General features: G+C 35.4%; 1 protein-coding gene across 37 annotated transcripts in view; it reads left to right on the top strand.

Moving 5' to 3' along the window:
* The window catches only part of LOC131692185 (protein muscleblind), a 782,320-nt gene that overhangs the window by 707,563 nt on the left and 56,830 nt on the right, over positions 1–17,927 (top strand). For 24 of the 37 annotated variants that reach the window (XR_009305926.1, XR_009305925.1, XR_009305924.1 and 21 more), the window contains 2 exons: positions 2,325–2,492; positions 17,225–17,530. Coding sequence is in view for 28 of the 37 variants with exons in the window: in XM_058979064.1 (XP_058835047.1) it covers positions 2,325–2,492; positions 17,225–17,530 (474 nt within the window). In the remaining 9 variants the exon portion in view is untranslated. Of the gene's footprint in view, positions 1–2,324; positions 2,493–8,903; positions 9,137–9,166; positions 9,419–17,134; positions 17,531–17,927 lie in introns of those variants that run through there. The other 13 variants (XR_009305932.1, XR_009305928.1, XM_058979081.1 and 10 more) reach the window with 5 other exon arrangements.

The following is a 17,927-nucleotide window of genomic DNA, read 5'->3' as shown; positions in this document are numbered from 1 at the left end:
AAAAAAAAAAAAAAAACACGCGTAGTTATTACCTGACAATCCAGCATATGTCAATTAAATGATGCTACAAGGACAAGGATCTCTTTGTGGGTGCGCAACACGCACTCTTCTAATTAGAATGACTAGACATGTTAGCTGTGATATGTGACACTCCACGTAAATTAAACTGGAGCCAAGAAACAGACGACCCCCAGTTTACTTATTAAATTTTTTTCTGGTATTCGAGTAATCGAATCAGTTACCTCGGAAAATCTAAGCCCTGGGTAATCGAGTTTGAATTGTATTGCAAAAGACAAACCCTATTAAAAAGTTTATCTTAGAATTCTTGTACAAATAGCTATAAGCAACTGATACATATCGTTAACTCGTTACCAATATGAATAATAAATGAAAACCAACTGAAAATACAAATCACACCCTGAAAGTCTGAAAAATCGACTAGGGCCAAAATAGGTACATTTATATTTACCATAATAGGAAAATTTGTCCTGGTCATTTTATTTCCAATTTCTCCACGAATGAAGCTTAAATTCATGAAAAAACGCAAAAAAAAATTTGATTCGATTATCCGGGTGATTCGATTATCCGGGGTGAGATTTTTTTCAAATCCCCGGATAATCGAGTCCGACCTGTACTACATTTGGGATGTTAGCTTGGGCACCCGTTACGTACAATGCAACATGCATATCAGCGGGGGAAGTCTACTACCACCCTGTAACACAATGTTGTCTAGAACATTGAAAATGCTTTTTCGCAAAGGTTTACAAACTTTTTTGATATTGAAGGTGCTTTTGATGTGTCTTTAGAAACCATTTTCGAAGCAGCACGAGGTCAAGGAGTACCTTCATATATCACGAACTGGATGCACGCAATACTTAGCAACCTACATTTGTGCTCATCGTTAAGACAAGCAGATGTAAGGAAACTGAGTGTCTGCGGATGTTCTCAAGGTGCTATGCTGTCACCACCTCTATGGAACCTTGTTCGCCGAAGACTTGTTGAGGAAACTTAGTGAGCTTGGGTTCCCGAAATACGGTTTCAACGATGATAATCATATCATATTACATCATATCCATATCCGATAATTAAAAAATAACCGTACGTAGCATTCCTGGTTTCAACAGAGAATTGATTCAATTTCAATTCGCTGGATAATTATCATACTTAATAAATGTGACCTTCTTACTATCTCTCTAAACTAGAGGTATAAAAGAAAAACTGTTGTCATTTCCGCCTGCAATGCGCAAAAATGGCTATGTTCAAACCTGAGTACGAATACAAGCATACCTTCAAAGAATAATGTTGTATCTACATAGGAAAATGATTGCAAACTTGAATTTGATAAAACAAACTTAATTGACTGGCTCTATTGATTCTTGCGCAAAAATTCCTTGCATCGTCATTTTCATTCGAGAAAGAATGAAGCGCCTTCCACGGAATAAGCAGGAAAATACTTATTGGTTCTCCTGAAAAGGCTCATAAAGTAAACCCTGATTATTCTCTAGGATATGTAGCACAATGACAGCAATCAAGTTGAATTTGCACCAGAAAATGGTATCTTATGTGTAAGGGATCTTGTGTGGGATGAAAAAATAATAAATTTTACTTTCAGTGGATGTTATAGCCTACATGCGACACCGAAAATGGGATTAATTGTATTATTTTGCGCCAAAGTAAATATATTATCTCATAGGCCAACATTGCCACTAAATCGTAGACATAAATCGAATCATCAAATCGCAGCATACGTTCGTTTCTATGGGGAACGAATAATTGCCTAGGGTACTATAATAAACCGTGAATGCACAAAGTAGGTCAAGGTCAAGGTCAGAAGATCTGCACCAGATTTTATGAAACCAAATTTTTTAAGTATGAATAGAAACCAGTCGGTGGGTATTTCAAGGGCATCAGATAATATAAAAAAATACTAATACTGTTTTTAGAAGGGGTATGGTATGTGAGATTTTTTCGCTTATCGAAATAGGTAATATTAACATCGAATTGTAGTGGACAGCTACAACATACAACTGAAACTGTTAATTTGTGAAATTTTGTTTTGTCTTGCTTTTGTTTTGGTTATCGAGGTTTTGACCTTAGGGCCATTCACCTCTTTTCTAGTTAGAAAAATCTCTGTGTGGGATTGGAAATTGAACCCAAGTGAGCTGCGTATAAGACAACCAACTTAGCAACTTAGCAATATCCGCCCTTTTGTATAGTTAAAACAAAGAATTCAAAATGATTCCTTTCAACCAAGCTTATGGAATTTTGTGACTAACTGCTATTTTTCTGTTCTCTGTTTTTTCCCTCTACTTTAAAATATACAGGGTCGTTGCAACCGTGAAAAACCACCGTGTAAATATTTTCATCCACCCCAGCATCTCAAAGACCAACTGCTGATAAACGGAAGAAACCATCTTGCGCTGAAGAACGCAATCATGCAGCAAATGGGAATTTCACCTGGACAACCGGTGCTTCCCGGTCAAGTACCAGTGGTAAGTTGCATTCCTGAACCAGAACCAAACCCTAGCTAAAATCAACACTAGCAATTAGAAAGATCAACAAAAATATACTCCCTCGAGCAGGGATATAGCTAAAACTTTTCTAGAAACAAAACAAAGTCCTCCCCAAAAACAGTAGCCACAGAGAAAAGAAAACAGAGTAATTAGTTCTGTGTTCTTTTATCTATGTGTTGCACAAGTCTATTCGCTCAAATCATCGCTCCGTCCGAGATTTTATCTAATTTTCGTTATTGTTTCCCTTTTCTAATTATTGCGCTTTTTAGCATTCTTTTCGGTTTTATTTGTGTTTTACTTATTCCTTCCCGAGCCTACCCTACTTTCTGTTGCTCATTCAATCATAATCAGTATTTTCTCAGCTCAACAACTTTTTCCACCCATGCGGCAATCGCAGACAAAAATCACCTCCGTGGGCATTCTTTTCTCCAACTGCAGAACATGACCAAACCACCCAGGCTAACAACACGCTCAGCCTCTTAGCAATCCTACCGCATGTCTTCTAATTTCAACTTAATTAAGGAAAACTCAAATTAAAGCCACTCGAGGAAAAATAATTTCTATTTCTTTCCCTGCCACATTTCGTTTACCATCGACGCTTGAGTTGTAGTTGCTCTGTACTGCCAGCCTTGAGAGCGGCTCTTTTGGATGATGCACAATTAAAAGTTGATGTCCATTAAAACGAGCGCGTTCCACGGTGGCGCCGGCAGTCCACCGAACTGCAACGAGCCGTCTCCGGGAAAACTAGGTGGAAATATAAAAAATTAGCAACTGCCAACGTCACTCAAGCCACTGCAAGGCAAATTTCACCGGCCGCTGTTTGTCGGAGAACAATTGAAAAGTTTTCCTCTTGAGAGCAGCTGAAAGTGGGCGCGCGCTTCTCCATCCTGTCGCACACCTGTAAAAGCTCTGCTAGCATTTGGCTGTAAATTGTTCCAGAAGCAAAGGGGTGTATTTTGAAGCCAGACACAGATAAAACATCAAATTTCCAACAATATAGCAAAGATAACGTTGAAAATTGTGGAATCCACAGATAAATATTCTTCTTATATAATAGGGTCGAGTGAGATGCCACACTCTCTATATCTCACACTCTATATCACTTTAGCGCGGTAATATGATATCTCGAGTTTGTCTATTGAAAAATTACAAAACTGGAGATATAAAATAATCTTTATTATTGAAAAACTAGGAGAACCAATACGAAACAGTTTTGTAGATTATTCGCTTGTATAATATGTCAATAAAGTCAAAGAATGTAAACTTTTAAAGTAAGACTCTTTTCGAAAACTTCCTCAACAGTCAAAATTACATAATTTCGAAATCATCAACTTTGCAGATTAAACAGCTTCGAAGAAGTTATCCAACACAATATAGCGCGTCTGTTGATATACAAATTCTTATAGAAGTAATTATGGAGAATCAACTCTTTAAAAACAGTAAGAGACTTGGTGCCTTCAGCAAAGTTGTTTAATCAATTTTAGGCTACATGAATGCAGCATATCAAGATATAAAACAATAACTAGCAAATTTTTTAAAAGCTAGCTCTCTTCAATAAAACTTTCTCTTGTAAGCTTCAGAACCTTACACTTTGAATGCAATGTGAATTTTATTGTTTATAAACAGCAAAAGAGATTTATCAATTACAGTAATATTAGAATAACTTGTTTTAAAGGTTTTCTTTTACATATAATCTACTATATTTCGATACTCTGAATATAGAGTATTTATGTCTTCAACAAAATTGTTTTAAGTAGCATTTTCGAAAACTTTGCTGAAGACACTAAATCTCAAGCAAAAGTTGCTTGAAGGTTAAATTCTCTATAATTACTTTAAGCAGGAATACCCACTAAAATTATTTAATCACAAGATGTGCCGTTTTAAGTTGTAAAATTCGTGAATAATACCTACTTAACATCGAAATTTGACAGCATCGAATGAATGTGGGCGAGAATTTCGAGAATTTATTATACTTTTCTTAACAACCTTTTTTCCTTTTCTATTTTGACTAATATGTAGTCACATTTTCGTTTTTACTTTTTTAACGATATTCAAGCTAGAGATTACTGAGTAGGGAAAGATCGGAAAACTAGAAGTGGCAGGTTCATTAGAAACAGGCTTAAAATCTTATGGGCTAATCTTTTGTCTTCTGCTGGCAGGAGTCGAGCTTAGGCAGCATAACTACGAATCACTCAAGTCTACCAATATGTCCCCTGGCAAAGACAGACTTGTCCCTCTTTGCCGTGAGAATCGCCCGTCGGTTCCAATTAATTTTGGTTTGGAGGGGGAGGAATGCATCTCGCTCGTTCAAACTATAGTTACTGTACCCATAGCGGAGCCAATTGAACCTGTCAAAATCTGGAGCCAATATAGTATGACGTCACATAATATGTTCTCTTCGGATGTATAGGAAAAGGTATTGTGATTATGGCGATAATTGTTTTACTCTTTCCTTGTGTCAACGAACGTAGAGGAACGAAAATAAACAATTGTTTTTTTTCTGTTACATCGAGAGATATTCGCACAAGTATGAAACCATATCATATTTTCGAATTCGTTTTGCTATTCGTAGATGTAAAAATCTTATAGTTATCACGACGTCAACAATAAAACTATTAAGCTAGCGCTTGGACATTTGCATGAGATGCAAGTGTTTTGTTCCTGAAATATGAGCTGAGTCAAAATTTCTCAAGTGGCCCATCCAAATTTGGTGATATCGCGATTTCGATGGATGATCCATATTTTTGGTGGTAAACTAATTCCAGGTAGGTTCTGCAAAAAAAAATACCGTGATATTGACATTTGTAGTTTTTAGCCCATTTTTAAATAAACTTCAAATGTCACTATCATTGGTAATTTTTTTCAGAACCTACCTGGAATTAGTTTTGAAATGCCAAATACGACCAAAAATATGGATCTTTCATCGAAATTGCGGTATCACCTAATTTACCTAATACTACGGATAACCTAAAAGACCGAATTTAACGAAATAATCAGCAATGAAATTCTCGTAAGACACAGATTGTTCGTGATTTTTTCTAATGAATGAAACGAATGAAACGAATGAAACGAATGAAACGAATGAAACGAATGAAACGAATGAAACGAATGAAACGAATGAAACGAATGAAACGAATGAAACGAATGAAACGAATGAAACGAATGAAACGAATGAAACGAATGAAACGAATGAAACGAATGAAACGAATAAAACGAATGAAACGAATGAAACGAATGAAACGAATGAAACGAATGAAACGAATGAAACGAATGAAACGAATGAAATTAATGAAACGAATGAAACGAATGAAACGAATGAAACGAATGAAACGAATGAAACGAATGAAACGAATGAAACAAATGAAACGAATGAAACGAATGAAACGAATGAAACGAATGAAACGAATGAAACGAATGAAACGAATGAAACGAATGAAACGAATGAAACGAATGAAACGAATGAAACGAATGAAACGAATGAAACGAATGAAACGAATGAAACGAATGAAACGAATGAAATGAATGAAACGAATGAAACGAATGAAACGAATGAAACGAATGAAACGAATGAAACGAATGAAATGAATGAAACGAATGAAACGAATGAAACGAATGAAACGAATGAAACGAATGAAACGAATGAAACAAATGAAACGAAAGAAACGAATGAAACGAATGAAACGAATGAAACGAATGAAACGAATGAAACGAATGAAACGAATGAAACGAATGAAACGAATGAAACGAATGAAATGAATGAAATGAATGAAACGAATGAAACGAATGAAACGAATGAAACGAATGAAACGAATGAAACGAATGAAACGAATGAAACGAATGAAACGAATGAAACGAATGAAACGAATGAAACGAATGAAACGAATGAAACGAATGAAACGAATGAAACGAATGAAACGAATGAAACGAATGAAACGAATGAAACGAATGAAACGAATGAAACGAATGAAACGAATGAAACGAATGAAACGAATGAAACGAATGAAACGAATGAAACGAATGAAACGAATGAAACGAATGAAACGAATGAAACGAATGAAACGAATGAAACGAATGAAACGAATGAAACGAATGAAACGAATGAAACGAATGAAACGAATGAAACGAATGAAACGAATGAAACGAATGAAACGAATGAAACGAATGAAACGAATGAAACGAATGAAACGAATGAAACGAATGAAACGAATGAAACGAATGAAACGAATGAAACGAATGAAACGAATGAAACGAATGAAACGAATGAAACGAATGAAACGAATGAAACGAATAAAACGAATTAAACGAATGAAACGAATGAAACGATCAAACCAAGTCAATGGAATGAACGAAATGAAATAAATGAAATAATTATTGATGTAGACCCGCAAATCTTCGTAATTTTACACACATTCAAATTAGTTTTCTGTCATTTCGATATCATGGTGATTCAGTTAATATGGAAAATTGCTGCGTGGCCGCACGCTTCAACTCGTAACTCAGGAACTGGAATACCGATTGACAAAAATTAATGGGCTGGCTCCTCCGATAGTCGGTCACCTATTCGCCTTGGTGCGCCTACAAACATTTTATTCTATCTATTTATTCAAAGGAGAAGAAATTAAAATGATCGCTTTTAATCGTTTTCATGGAGGGGAAGAGGAGAGGGATTTTCGGTGAAAAAAAAATCGCTTTCAAAAAAAATTGGCGATACAAAGAGTGTTAGTCTATTCAATCGATTTCTATACAATAACGCTAAATTTGAATAACATTTTCCTAAAATTTCATAGCAAAATATTGAAAATTGGACGAGTGACAGTGAATCTTCAGCAGACACCTCAATCACTCGTTCTAAAATTTTGCACAGTTCTTCTTCACGTAATTGCTCGGGTAACTACAGGAGCTTTAAACCCTACAACGGTTTCGTGACTTTTTCTTTACGTAATAGGTTATGTGGGGTACATACGTACCCCAGAACTAAAATTGCTCTGCAATGCGTAATTAATATTGAATTTATAACTAAATTATATAGTGTTATTCTAAAATCATTCGTAAAGTAACTTCTTTAAAAATATTCGTATATTGTCTAACCGATTTTGTTTATCTATACGACGTTGTTCCTTTTGAGCAAATAGTAAATAATTTAAAAACCGGCCCAAAAGTGTATTTATTCCAATACTTTTTTGAACACCAAACGCCAGTACAAACAGTTAAAATTCAGCAATATGCAGTAACGGAGAGCCGGTGCATTGTACGTGGATATAAAGTGAGTATGTTCCAGAGCCTGAGTTACAGAAGATGACGAATCGAGTGGATATCATATACAAATCACATTCACGAATGTGTTTTTCCTCTTTCATCTGCAAAATCAAAGATTACGATAACGACTCAAGCGCATTTTCGAGGTACTTTGCTATAGAAGTTGTAATAAGAAAATAACAGATTCTGTTGTTCAGAAATGTTGAAGTTTATACAATTTACCACAAGTTTCTCGCTTACTATGTATCAATATTTTGCTTTTAAAAAAGATATATTAAATTTTCAGAATTATGTGCACATGACAAAACACCAACGTAAATCATAACGGAATAAGAGGGATCGCAAATAGCTCTGGGGTATAAATGTACCCCAGAAAACCGTTCTAGAGTTAACAAAATTTCCAGCATTATTATTTTTACAATAGCAGGTATTAGACCAAAGTTGAACATTCGACTTCAAAGTTCTAGGAAAAATTCATTATTATATGTAAAATGAATGAATATAGTAACACTCTGTAGTGCCACAATATTCAAAAACGAAAACAATGCAAATATTTTATTTTAGCTTTTCATTAAAAATTCAGCTGGTTATAATCACTACGATCCATCGTGTTCCATGTGATAATATAAAAAATACCCAAAAATAAATCTTAGGGATGGCCAAATGCAGGTTTCTGCACAATGTTGTTGCAAACCGATGGCGTTAACCACGACTCAATGTCTCTAATGAAAAAAGATTGACAAAACGGGGGCGGAGAGGCATAGTATAATATGACCAATCAGGTAATAATCTATTAAAACTAACGGCTTTCGGGCCATTCTGGTCTATTGGGATATTCGGCCGAATGGTTTGGCTTAGCGAATCTTTTGGGTAAATTGCATTTGTCCTAATGACGTTTCATCTTATGACATTAGGTGATACGGCAAAAAACAGCGGTTGAGCTGAGACCGCATTTAAAATATTCGTTCTAGTTAAACAGCGTATTACGACCGTATTAGAAAAACCGCTTAAAAAGTGGAGCTCATAAACGTACAACAAACAACCATCCTCCCCCATTGAACTAGTTCGATGGAGACGCGTAGTTCTTCAGTATTTTGGGTATGAAATAAACTTCTGGTGAATTAATCCTTTCAGCACAATCCACCCTTGGCTAACACCCCTGTGAAAAATTTCGTCGTAGGCAGATGCAGACAATCGTTCTCCCGCACACTTCATTGATTGGCGTGCCGCTTTGTTGCACTTGCTGTTTCTTGATGGCTGTTGAGTAAATTGTCATTGTCAACTTTCATTTCGGTTATGAAATTAACTTTTCTCTCTAATTCTCCTCATCTCGAACACCCTGAACGGTGGCTCTCCCTCTCTCTGGACAAATTGTTGTCACTCGACGGAATACTTAGGATCCCGGCGACATCCGCCGACAGCAGTGCAGTGGTAGCTCGTCCTCGTGCGACACAGTTTTCATAACAACCCTTAGTTGTTAGCTTTGCCTGAGACAGAGTTAAACAAGCAAGTGCTGTGTGACCCGTTCCTTCGGGGAGCAGGGAATCTCCATGGGAACAGCTGACAGTCAGTAACAGGACAGGAAAAGACAAGGGGCGAAAAACAGCCTCAAGAGCTGTTGATTGTTTCGAGTGGTGCTTTTTTCTGAGGTGAGGAAAGTGTTGTTATAATTTAGCATGAATTGCATCGCCTGTGAGAGCACGAGTAGAGGCTGTCTTGAGATCCAAAGCTTGAGCTTTAGCTATAAGCATAAAAGATAAACACGGGTAACAGTTCATAATCTCACAATCGCAACTCAACCGAGCTACAGCGGGAGAGGGAAACCTTTGTTGGAGCCGTGGAAAGTAATGCTACCAGTACCGCTTTTTTATTCTAGTTGATGAATAACGAAGAAATAAAGAGAACCCATACAAATAGCTCTGGCGATTTTAATTTGACCATTTCTTTCGTTAGCAGGTAGATTGAAAATGTTAAATCTAATGTCTTTTAAGGAGTAGTGTGCCAATGAAAGGGTTCTTCGAATTGATTCAGTTGATCAAAAACACAAAGATTGTTCTTTAATAATGATAGCTGCTAGCAACTAGATTAAGTATAATTGATTAAGTTAAGATGCATAATACACAAGCTAACCAACTCTAACGAAAAAATGCGTTAAGCTTGCGGACTGTGTGCCTGATCGTGGAGAGCGATAGCGCTTCGTTGCAGAATTGTGTACGAATTTTTTCGTCAGAGTTAGTCAGCCTAATAATTCTCAAGTCAAAATTTAGGCTTTGATAATAATGGTATAATGCGGTTCACGAAGAAGATGCGAAAACTTTATATACAACGGGTCCTACTGTAAATGCTTTTACACAACCACCATAGGTCTATAACATGATCAATAATGCGCATTCTATAGGTAGCTTTATAACCTTGTTATTAAACATCATTAGGAGCAATTGTATGTGTGATTGTGCTCTTAGCAACGTCTTTCAAGCTTGATCTAGTATACCACAAAGCTATTCCACTATAGTAATGCTAGCTAAATATATAGTATAAAAACAATATAAAACAAGAAAATTTGATTAGACAATGGAATATATATTTTTGTGCTTTTTCTCATAATCATCTGATATAACTATCTTACTTTCTTGAAACCTCAAAAAAATCTTTGTGCCTATTTTTGCTATAGATAATGTCCTTGTAGCATAGTTTCTATATTCAGTCAATTGCACTCCCAGCTGGTCAATTAGTTCTGCCATAGCTCATTCGATCACAATTTGGTTCTTCCAGTTTGACATTTCCAACCTGAACAACCCATCAAGGCAAACGTTGCTATCTTTCGTAATAAACTGTTTTAAAAGTGATATGCGCTTTTTTTTTGGTTTGCTTGCAAATATATGGCACCAGTCAATTCTATAGAAGATAAGCCAAGGTTCAGTATAATTTTTGGATTAAATATTATATTCCTATGAAGAGGCACTTAAGAGACTCCATAGAGAAATTTGAAAACGATATTATTGTTGTCAGGAAATATGCCAATTTCCCGATCTTTGCAAAATAGGGCAGCTGACCTTGAACAAGATATTTTAGGAGATTTCACTTCAAACACCAAATTCCTTCTGTATATTTGAAAAGTATTTCAAAGCAATGAGAACATCATTATAGCTATTTGGCATAACATAAAATCAATTAGTCATACCATTAAGGTGGTCTTTTACTTTCATGGTTTCAAAAAATCGATTTATTTTTCTTTCTTTAATTTCAATCTATATGTATCTGAGAATACGCCACCGAAAGGATTTGGTAAAAATCATATTCCTTGGCATGTTTCTGGGTACTGAAAGGTACCCATCTCCGGCCGGTTCTGAGATACTAAGCGTGGCGCACCACGATGGTGCTTGTCAATGGAAAAATCATTGTTTAAAGAATTCAGCGGTTCATTATCGTACGGAAGAAAGAATGCGCCGCCCGATCAGAAGAGCATAACAAAACAATAACACCATTATAACTATGGTTGATATTTATAACAACTGGAGTTATATTCAGATAACGGAATGGAAAATGGATTGCGGAGAGTTTTCTATACTATCAATATTATAACATAATCTATTATGAAACGATCAATTTATGAATTGATCGTTTGTTACTAGGTCACTGTCATTAGATAATTATATCTAATACATAATCTCTTACAGACGACGTTTCTACCTTTGGAAAAAAAATTATATCTCATTTAGTTTTAACTTTGATAAAGTCATATCAAAATCTGTTACAATTTTGTTATCATTTGCCAGTTTTATGTTTTATTTTATGTTATTTTAACAACTAACCAGCCGGATTTATAACAGGTTTTGTTTCAAAATATTTTTGAAATAAATAACTCCAGGTGTTATAAATCAGTTATGCCCTTCTGATCGGGCGGACATGTTGAGAAGCGTATGGGAACGATATTACGAAAGCTGAAGAAAGAAAACAAAGGTATCGGTGGGAAAGGAAAGGGAAAGTTGACGGACAAACCAGCTGGCAAGCTGACAAAACTTATAACTCATGTCGTGCATAAAAACATTTGAAACGATCGTGTCACCCTGATTATGTAACGACGTTACATCCAGGGCAACATTGTTTAAAGGCCACGATTCAGACCCACACTCATTAGTTATATTTCTGTTTATGGTCTGAAGTGTCCAGAACCGGTGGGGCATGTGACGAAATACAATCGCTTCCATTTTGACTTGTGTGTCACTTTCTTTTTCTAAGACTTTTGACAATGCCCCGTGATCAGTGAACGAATGTATAAAACAATCCACCAACAAGAAGTCATCGTAGTCTCAGATATCCACTGGGCGCACAGAAATGGCTATTACACTTCATTACGTTTTTTTAAATTAATTATTAATTGTTCCCGACCAGGCGAATGACCAATAAATAAACAACAACAAGCAATCCACTATCGAGGCATACCATGCCTATAAAGTACTCTTTCGTTTCTGTTTAGCAGACTGTGAGTGTGCACCCATTGCTTGAATTCATTATCGGTCTCGAGAACAACAATGAATAACAGATCAGATGTTTACTCTGTAAGTAATGCACGATAAATTTCGGAATACAACTTGCGGACTCGCCATCTGTGTCTGGGTTTTATCAGTTTTTGAAAGCAGCATACGATTCAGTGAAACGAAACGAACTGATTAATCTGATTCATATCACGCTAGATGGATGAAAATCGAGCATCAGAATAACCGAAGAGACATCGGACTCGTTTGTGACGTTAGATGGATTGAAACAGGGCATTGTTTAACATAGCGCTCGAAGTACGAATTACGATGATGAAATCTAGTGTGCAAAGTACGGTCGGCATCAACATCAGATCAATAACAGAGTACTAGAAAAGCCGTTAATGTCTTTTAAAAGGGAGGCTGCGAAAAACGGAGTGACTATAAATTCTGGAGACTAGAGAAGGAGGCCAACCGACCGGTGTTGGTTCTAAGGTAGAATGGATGTGGTACGTTACACGGTTATCGAAGAGTTCATATATCTAGGAACAAGTGCAAGGAAGAAAATGTTTATTGTAAAAAAACGCATGGAGACGGGGTTGAAGCCTGCAAACCTTTTAGACCTCGTCTAAATGTTCAGCCCATCTCCAATTCTCTCTACTGAGAGTATATATTCGTAAATCTGCTACGAAAAGGTTTCGTACAGATAACTTTCGCAAAATATAAGATATTTTCGTATATATGATGAATCATTCGTAGTTTTAACGTTTTTATTTGTATTACGAGTTTTTCGTATAAACCACGAAACGACCGGTTTCAGAAGTCAAGCAAATTGTTTGATAAAATATATAAGAATCTAAAATTCTCGAACACCTTCGGTAATATAAACGACATGCTTTTTGAAGAATTCCTAAAATATTCTGCTACGAATAGGTTTCATAAAATCAACCTTCGTACAATATACGATAATGTTCGCAAATATAACACGTTTATCCCATGAAATAATTAGTACAATTTACGAAATCGGTTCGTTATCTATCCACAAAACCTATTTTTTACTATTAACGAGTAACCCGTAATTAAAAAAAATGCTTCAAATGAATTCCAATTTTCGAAAATATGAAATATCATTTTACTAAATAACACGAAAATTTTGCGTGACTATCACAATAAATGTTCGTACTATTAACGGAATAGATTCGCTGTCATCCGCAGAATAATTAATTGTGTCGATATTTTCACCTCGAAAAATCAATTTTTTTTTCACTCGCGTATTAAAAATTCTATCTGGAAAAACCGATTTATTTTTTACAACGCCTATCATGAAATATGTCCGTAAATATGACGAAGTTTTCCTTGCATTTTATCAAACAATTCTTACTATTAACAAATTAGATTTGGCATCAACCCACGAGATTTCTTCCGCGCTTTTTTGCCAATAAAATCCCAACATATTTATGCACAAAAAATTCAAAAATGTTACTATAAACGGTCACCTAATTTTCGTTAACATTTTTCGTAAATGTCAGGAACAAAAATGCCATCATCATTCTAGTGACCACTAGTGGTGAGCACGTTGAAATAAAAGAATCGATTTTACTAGTTCGATTATTTTGATTTAAAAAATTGGAGTTACAAAACATCGGTCCGAAAAGATCGGATGAATAAATAAATTGTAAACATACAAAAACTTTCGTTCGATGAAGGAAAAAGAAATCGCACGACTAACGAGATCGTTCAATATAAGAACAATATTCATACTATATATAGAAACATTATTAATTATGTAAAATGACAAAAAAATCGTCCATGAAGTCACCATTTTTCAGTTCGTTAAATGTACGAAACCAACTATTTACAGTGCACAAAAATGATGTTGCAGAAAACGATGAAACAATTCATGATAATATTCGTTTTATTTACGAATATATTTTTTCAGTTCCCGTAAACATTCAAGTCCGTCCGTGATTAATCCTAGCCTCGTGGAATAGAAATCTTGTAACTAATAAATTAGATGTTGTCGTGACCACGACAAATTTTTCAATATTGGGACCGTTTTCGAAATAATGGATAAAACAGGAGGGTAAGGTTTTGAACTTTTATTATACTGAACGGAGTTACACCATTTTTGCAATAATCAGTTATAAAATCATTCACCATTTTTTTAATTTAATTTTGAAGTATGTATGACTTCTACAAACAAACCAAAACCGGATTTTTAGAAAATATTTCGGAATCGACGCGAAAAACTGAAATTACCCGATGTCTTTCAGGCGAAGACCTACGAGACCCAATCGAAGTTATATTAGTCTCGTATGTATTTTGTGTCTCATTCCAAGTTCGGTAGTCGAACGAGTGAGAAGCATATAGCTGCACAATCAGACGGTGTGGTAAAAAAAAGTCGTCGACTGTATGCAGACGTAATTTTGGGAAATTTTTTACGCTATTCGCTATTGATCAAATCTAAATATTTAATGATTCACAGCGAGTTTGATAACGAAACTGTCTTCCTGGGTAGATTACTGAGCATATTGTTGTTCATAACCTCTAATTGAAACTTTGTTTGTAGTTTCGGGCGAATGTTTTATCATATTGCTTATATATTTTTCCATTACACTATCAATAATCCGATGTACTGACAATAGCTACTATTAGATTCGATTTGCTAGTCCCAAGACAAGTCCCGATAAACTGGTTATGTCCTAGACATTACTCGCCCATCTTTTTTCCCGATACTTTGAGATTAGTTTTCATGAATACGTAAAAAATTCTATAATTGAAAATAAAACGTCGAAAAATACTTTGGCAATTTCTCATTCCTAACTATAACTCCAGAAAATGGTTTATCGCATGTCAGCTGTCAGCTGAGAATACACAGAATTTCACATTTTGCTTAATGCGAAAGTAACTTAGATTGTGTTTTATAAACTTATCTAGCTGCCTTTCTAATAAAATGCGCCCAAGAAACAAGCATACATTTTACACAATACTTCGAATCTAACATTTCTTTTCACACCTGCAAACTCAAAAAATCGAACAAAAACAACAAATTGGTTGGATCTTTCGGTCACTTACTTTGCAAAAGCTGCAAAATATGAAAACTGATGTAAACGAAAACTTTAAACTTGATAGCACATTCGCTTTACATGTTTCATAAAACTTAAAAAAACATAAAACTTAATTGTTTGCTAGGTCCACATTACACTTCTTAGCAATAGTTTAGGTTTTATGGCACTCTTCAGCCGGTTTTGAAACCATACATTGCAAGTGTGCGATTAATCTTCAATTGCTTTTGCTAGTTTACAAATAAAATCATCTGTGTGTGTGGCATTTTAAAATGATAACCATTCCATTCCAACCATTCGGTGACTACCGCAATAAACAAAATGCTGAAAACTAAACAAATTGTGAGATATTATTATGCAATTATGCAACCGAGGCGAATCGACTTTTTCATACACGTTATCATACATTAAACCCATTATTTTGTTGTTATTATCTTCTGATAGAGAGACTCCAGAATCACGACAGTAGATCCAATGGCTTGTCTAGGCTATTGTTAGATCTGATCACCATCCATGACTCCTTTGTGATACCCTTACGAATTAAAATCTGTTGGAACTACAGCCCGTAGAGATATGACCTTCAATTTCGACAGAATTAGTTATTACTAATAATTCCTGCAGTAATTATACAGTCTAAAAGTCGTTAGTGAGACTCAGGATGTACTAAATGTTATTATGTCAAAAGAATCATTGGGTTCATCTCTCAAATAAAAGGCAGTAAGTCTGCCAAAATGCTCCCAACTAGTAGTGATTTTTTATTTTATTTTTTTTAAAAGGGCTAATTTGGGGTAAAATATTAACTTTATGCATGTTGAAGTGCTACCTAACTATTTTCGATTTCATTCAGCATTTTTTATTGTTCTGCTGATCCAAATGGAGAAGTCTATTAGGTTAGTTTATAGAATAATGTGGTTATAAGAGCGATAAAGCCATTAAAAATTTGCAAAAAGTGCAATTTTTGGCATTTCTTACTATTTTTTTTTCTTAACTTACTATTTTATATAGAAGCTTAATATTGTTGAAACGAGTTTATAGCTACGGCGCAACTACCCAAGGTTTTCCTTAAACTTTTGACATATATTTGATACACAGTTATAAATAAATACTAATAAGAAACGCAAAATTGCAGTTTTACTAAGTTTTAATGGCTCAAGCGCTCTTATAAACACATAATTGTACTAACTAACTTACCAGACTTCTTCATTTGAATCTCTAGAACAATACAAAATGCTGAACAAAGTCTAAAATAGTTTAGACTTTGTTCAGCATTTTGTATTGTTCTAGAGATCCAACTGGCATTAAAATGAAATTTATCCCAAAATCGGCCAAAAATCAAAAGTTTCCACCAGTAGGAATCGTTTTAGCAAATTTCCGCCGAAGAAAAAAGTGTTTCTAATACCATAACCTTTCATTTGAGAGGTGAGCCCAACGACTATTTTGACATAATGTCATTAGCGCGTCCATAAAAAAGTTTCAGAGCTGCTGTAGTTATTATTTATTTTTTGGGTCTATTGATATTAGTTAGTATATCTATTTCACAAATAAGTTCCCAGTATACAAATAACGATGCCTTTTTCGTTACACATATTTTGGGAGTATGAATTTTTTTAAATTTTTATTCCTTCAGCTATGTAGTTGCATATTGAATCCGAGAACCATCAGTTTTAACATGCATCAGCAAACCAAGCTTGTTCCCAGATATTAGTTAAACCCGCTTGTCCAGCGATTCGCAATAAAAACCAACCTTCTTTCAATTGAAAAGAAAACTTAAGATAAAGCCACTCAAAAATAATCAGAAACTAATGCAATCAACGATTGATAACAGCTCCACCTCTTCCTTTCTCGTCCACAAACACAAAATCAAACTTGAAATGCAAAATCATTACCTTTGCACCAACGGATATATACGACCTAGAACGGAACCACAGCAACGTCAGTTCCGACTGTAGGCGTACCTCCAGCGGCAGCGGCTGCGGCACTCGGATTTACGATCTCGTGGGGAGCGCACCATCCGCCCTATACGACATATGTCGTGAGTCACAGCAATGGCAACAATTGTGTCCCGGCGGCCATTATGAATGGTAGCAGCGCCCACACAGTCGCGGTGACCTCCACCAACAACAACAGCAACAACAACAGTAACACCTGCACCACCACCCCCAGCCACAATAACAACAACCACATCAGCACCAATAACAATAGTCAAGGTGGCGCTTGCAAAGTAATTACTTCAAAGTATCCCAAAGTACCATTTTTCCTTATATACGAACGGTTTTTAACTATTAGTACTTGTCAGATTTTTGTAAGTGTTGCTCTATTTTGCTGCCTGCAAGTTTTTGATTTTTGCTCAATATAGTCTTTTATTGAACACTGGTAAAAACACAAACAAACTTTGGATGCAGACTCTTTGTCCCTCTTGCTCGCTGTTGAGTACAATGTTTTTTTTTTGCGAGAAGCTCCAAATCACGCTGGCCATCTATAGAGATCAATCAACAGTCGAGAAATACACAAACACACATACAATCTACCCTGAACCGGTCACTTAAGCTTCTCGTGCGAATGGAATGTCTTAGTAGTATTTAAATGCTTGAGCTTTCAACTAAATAATACCAATCAAT

Source organism: Topomyia yanbarensis, chromosome 3, assembly GCF_030247195.1.
Source record: "Topomyia yanbarensis strain Yona2022 chromosome 3, ASM3024719v1, whole genome shotgun sequence".
NCBI classification, from domain to species: Eukaryota; Metazoa; Arthropoda; class Insecta; order Diptera; family Culicidae; genus Topomyia; species Topomyia yanbarensis.
This window is presented reverse-complemented; position numbering and strand designations above follow the sequence as displayed.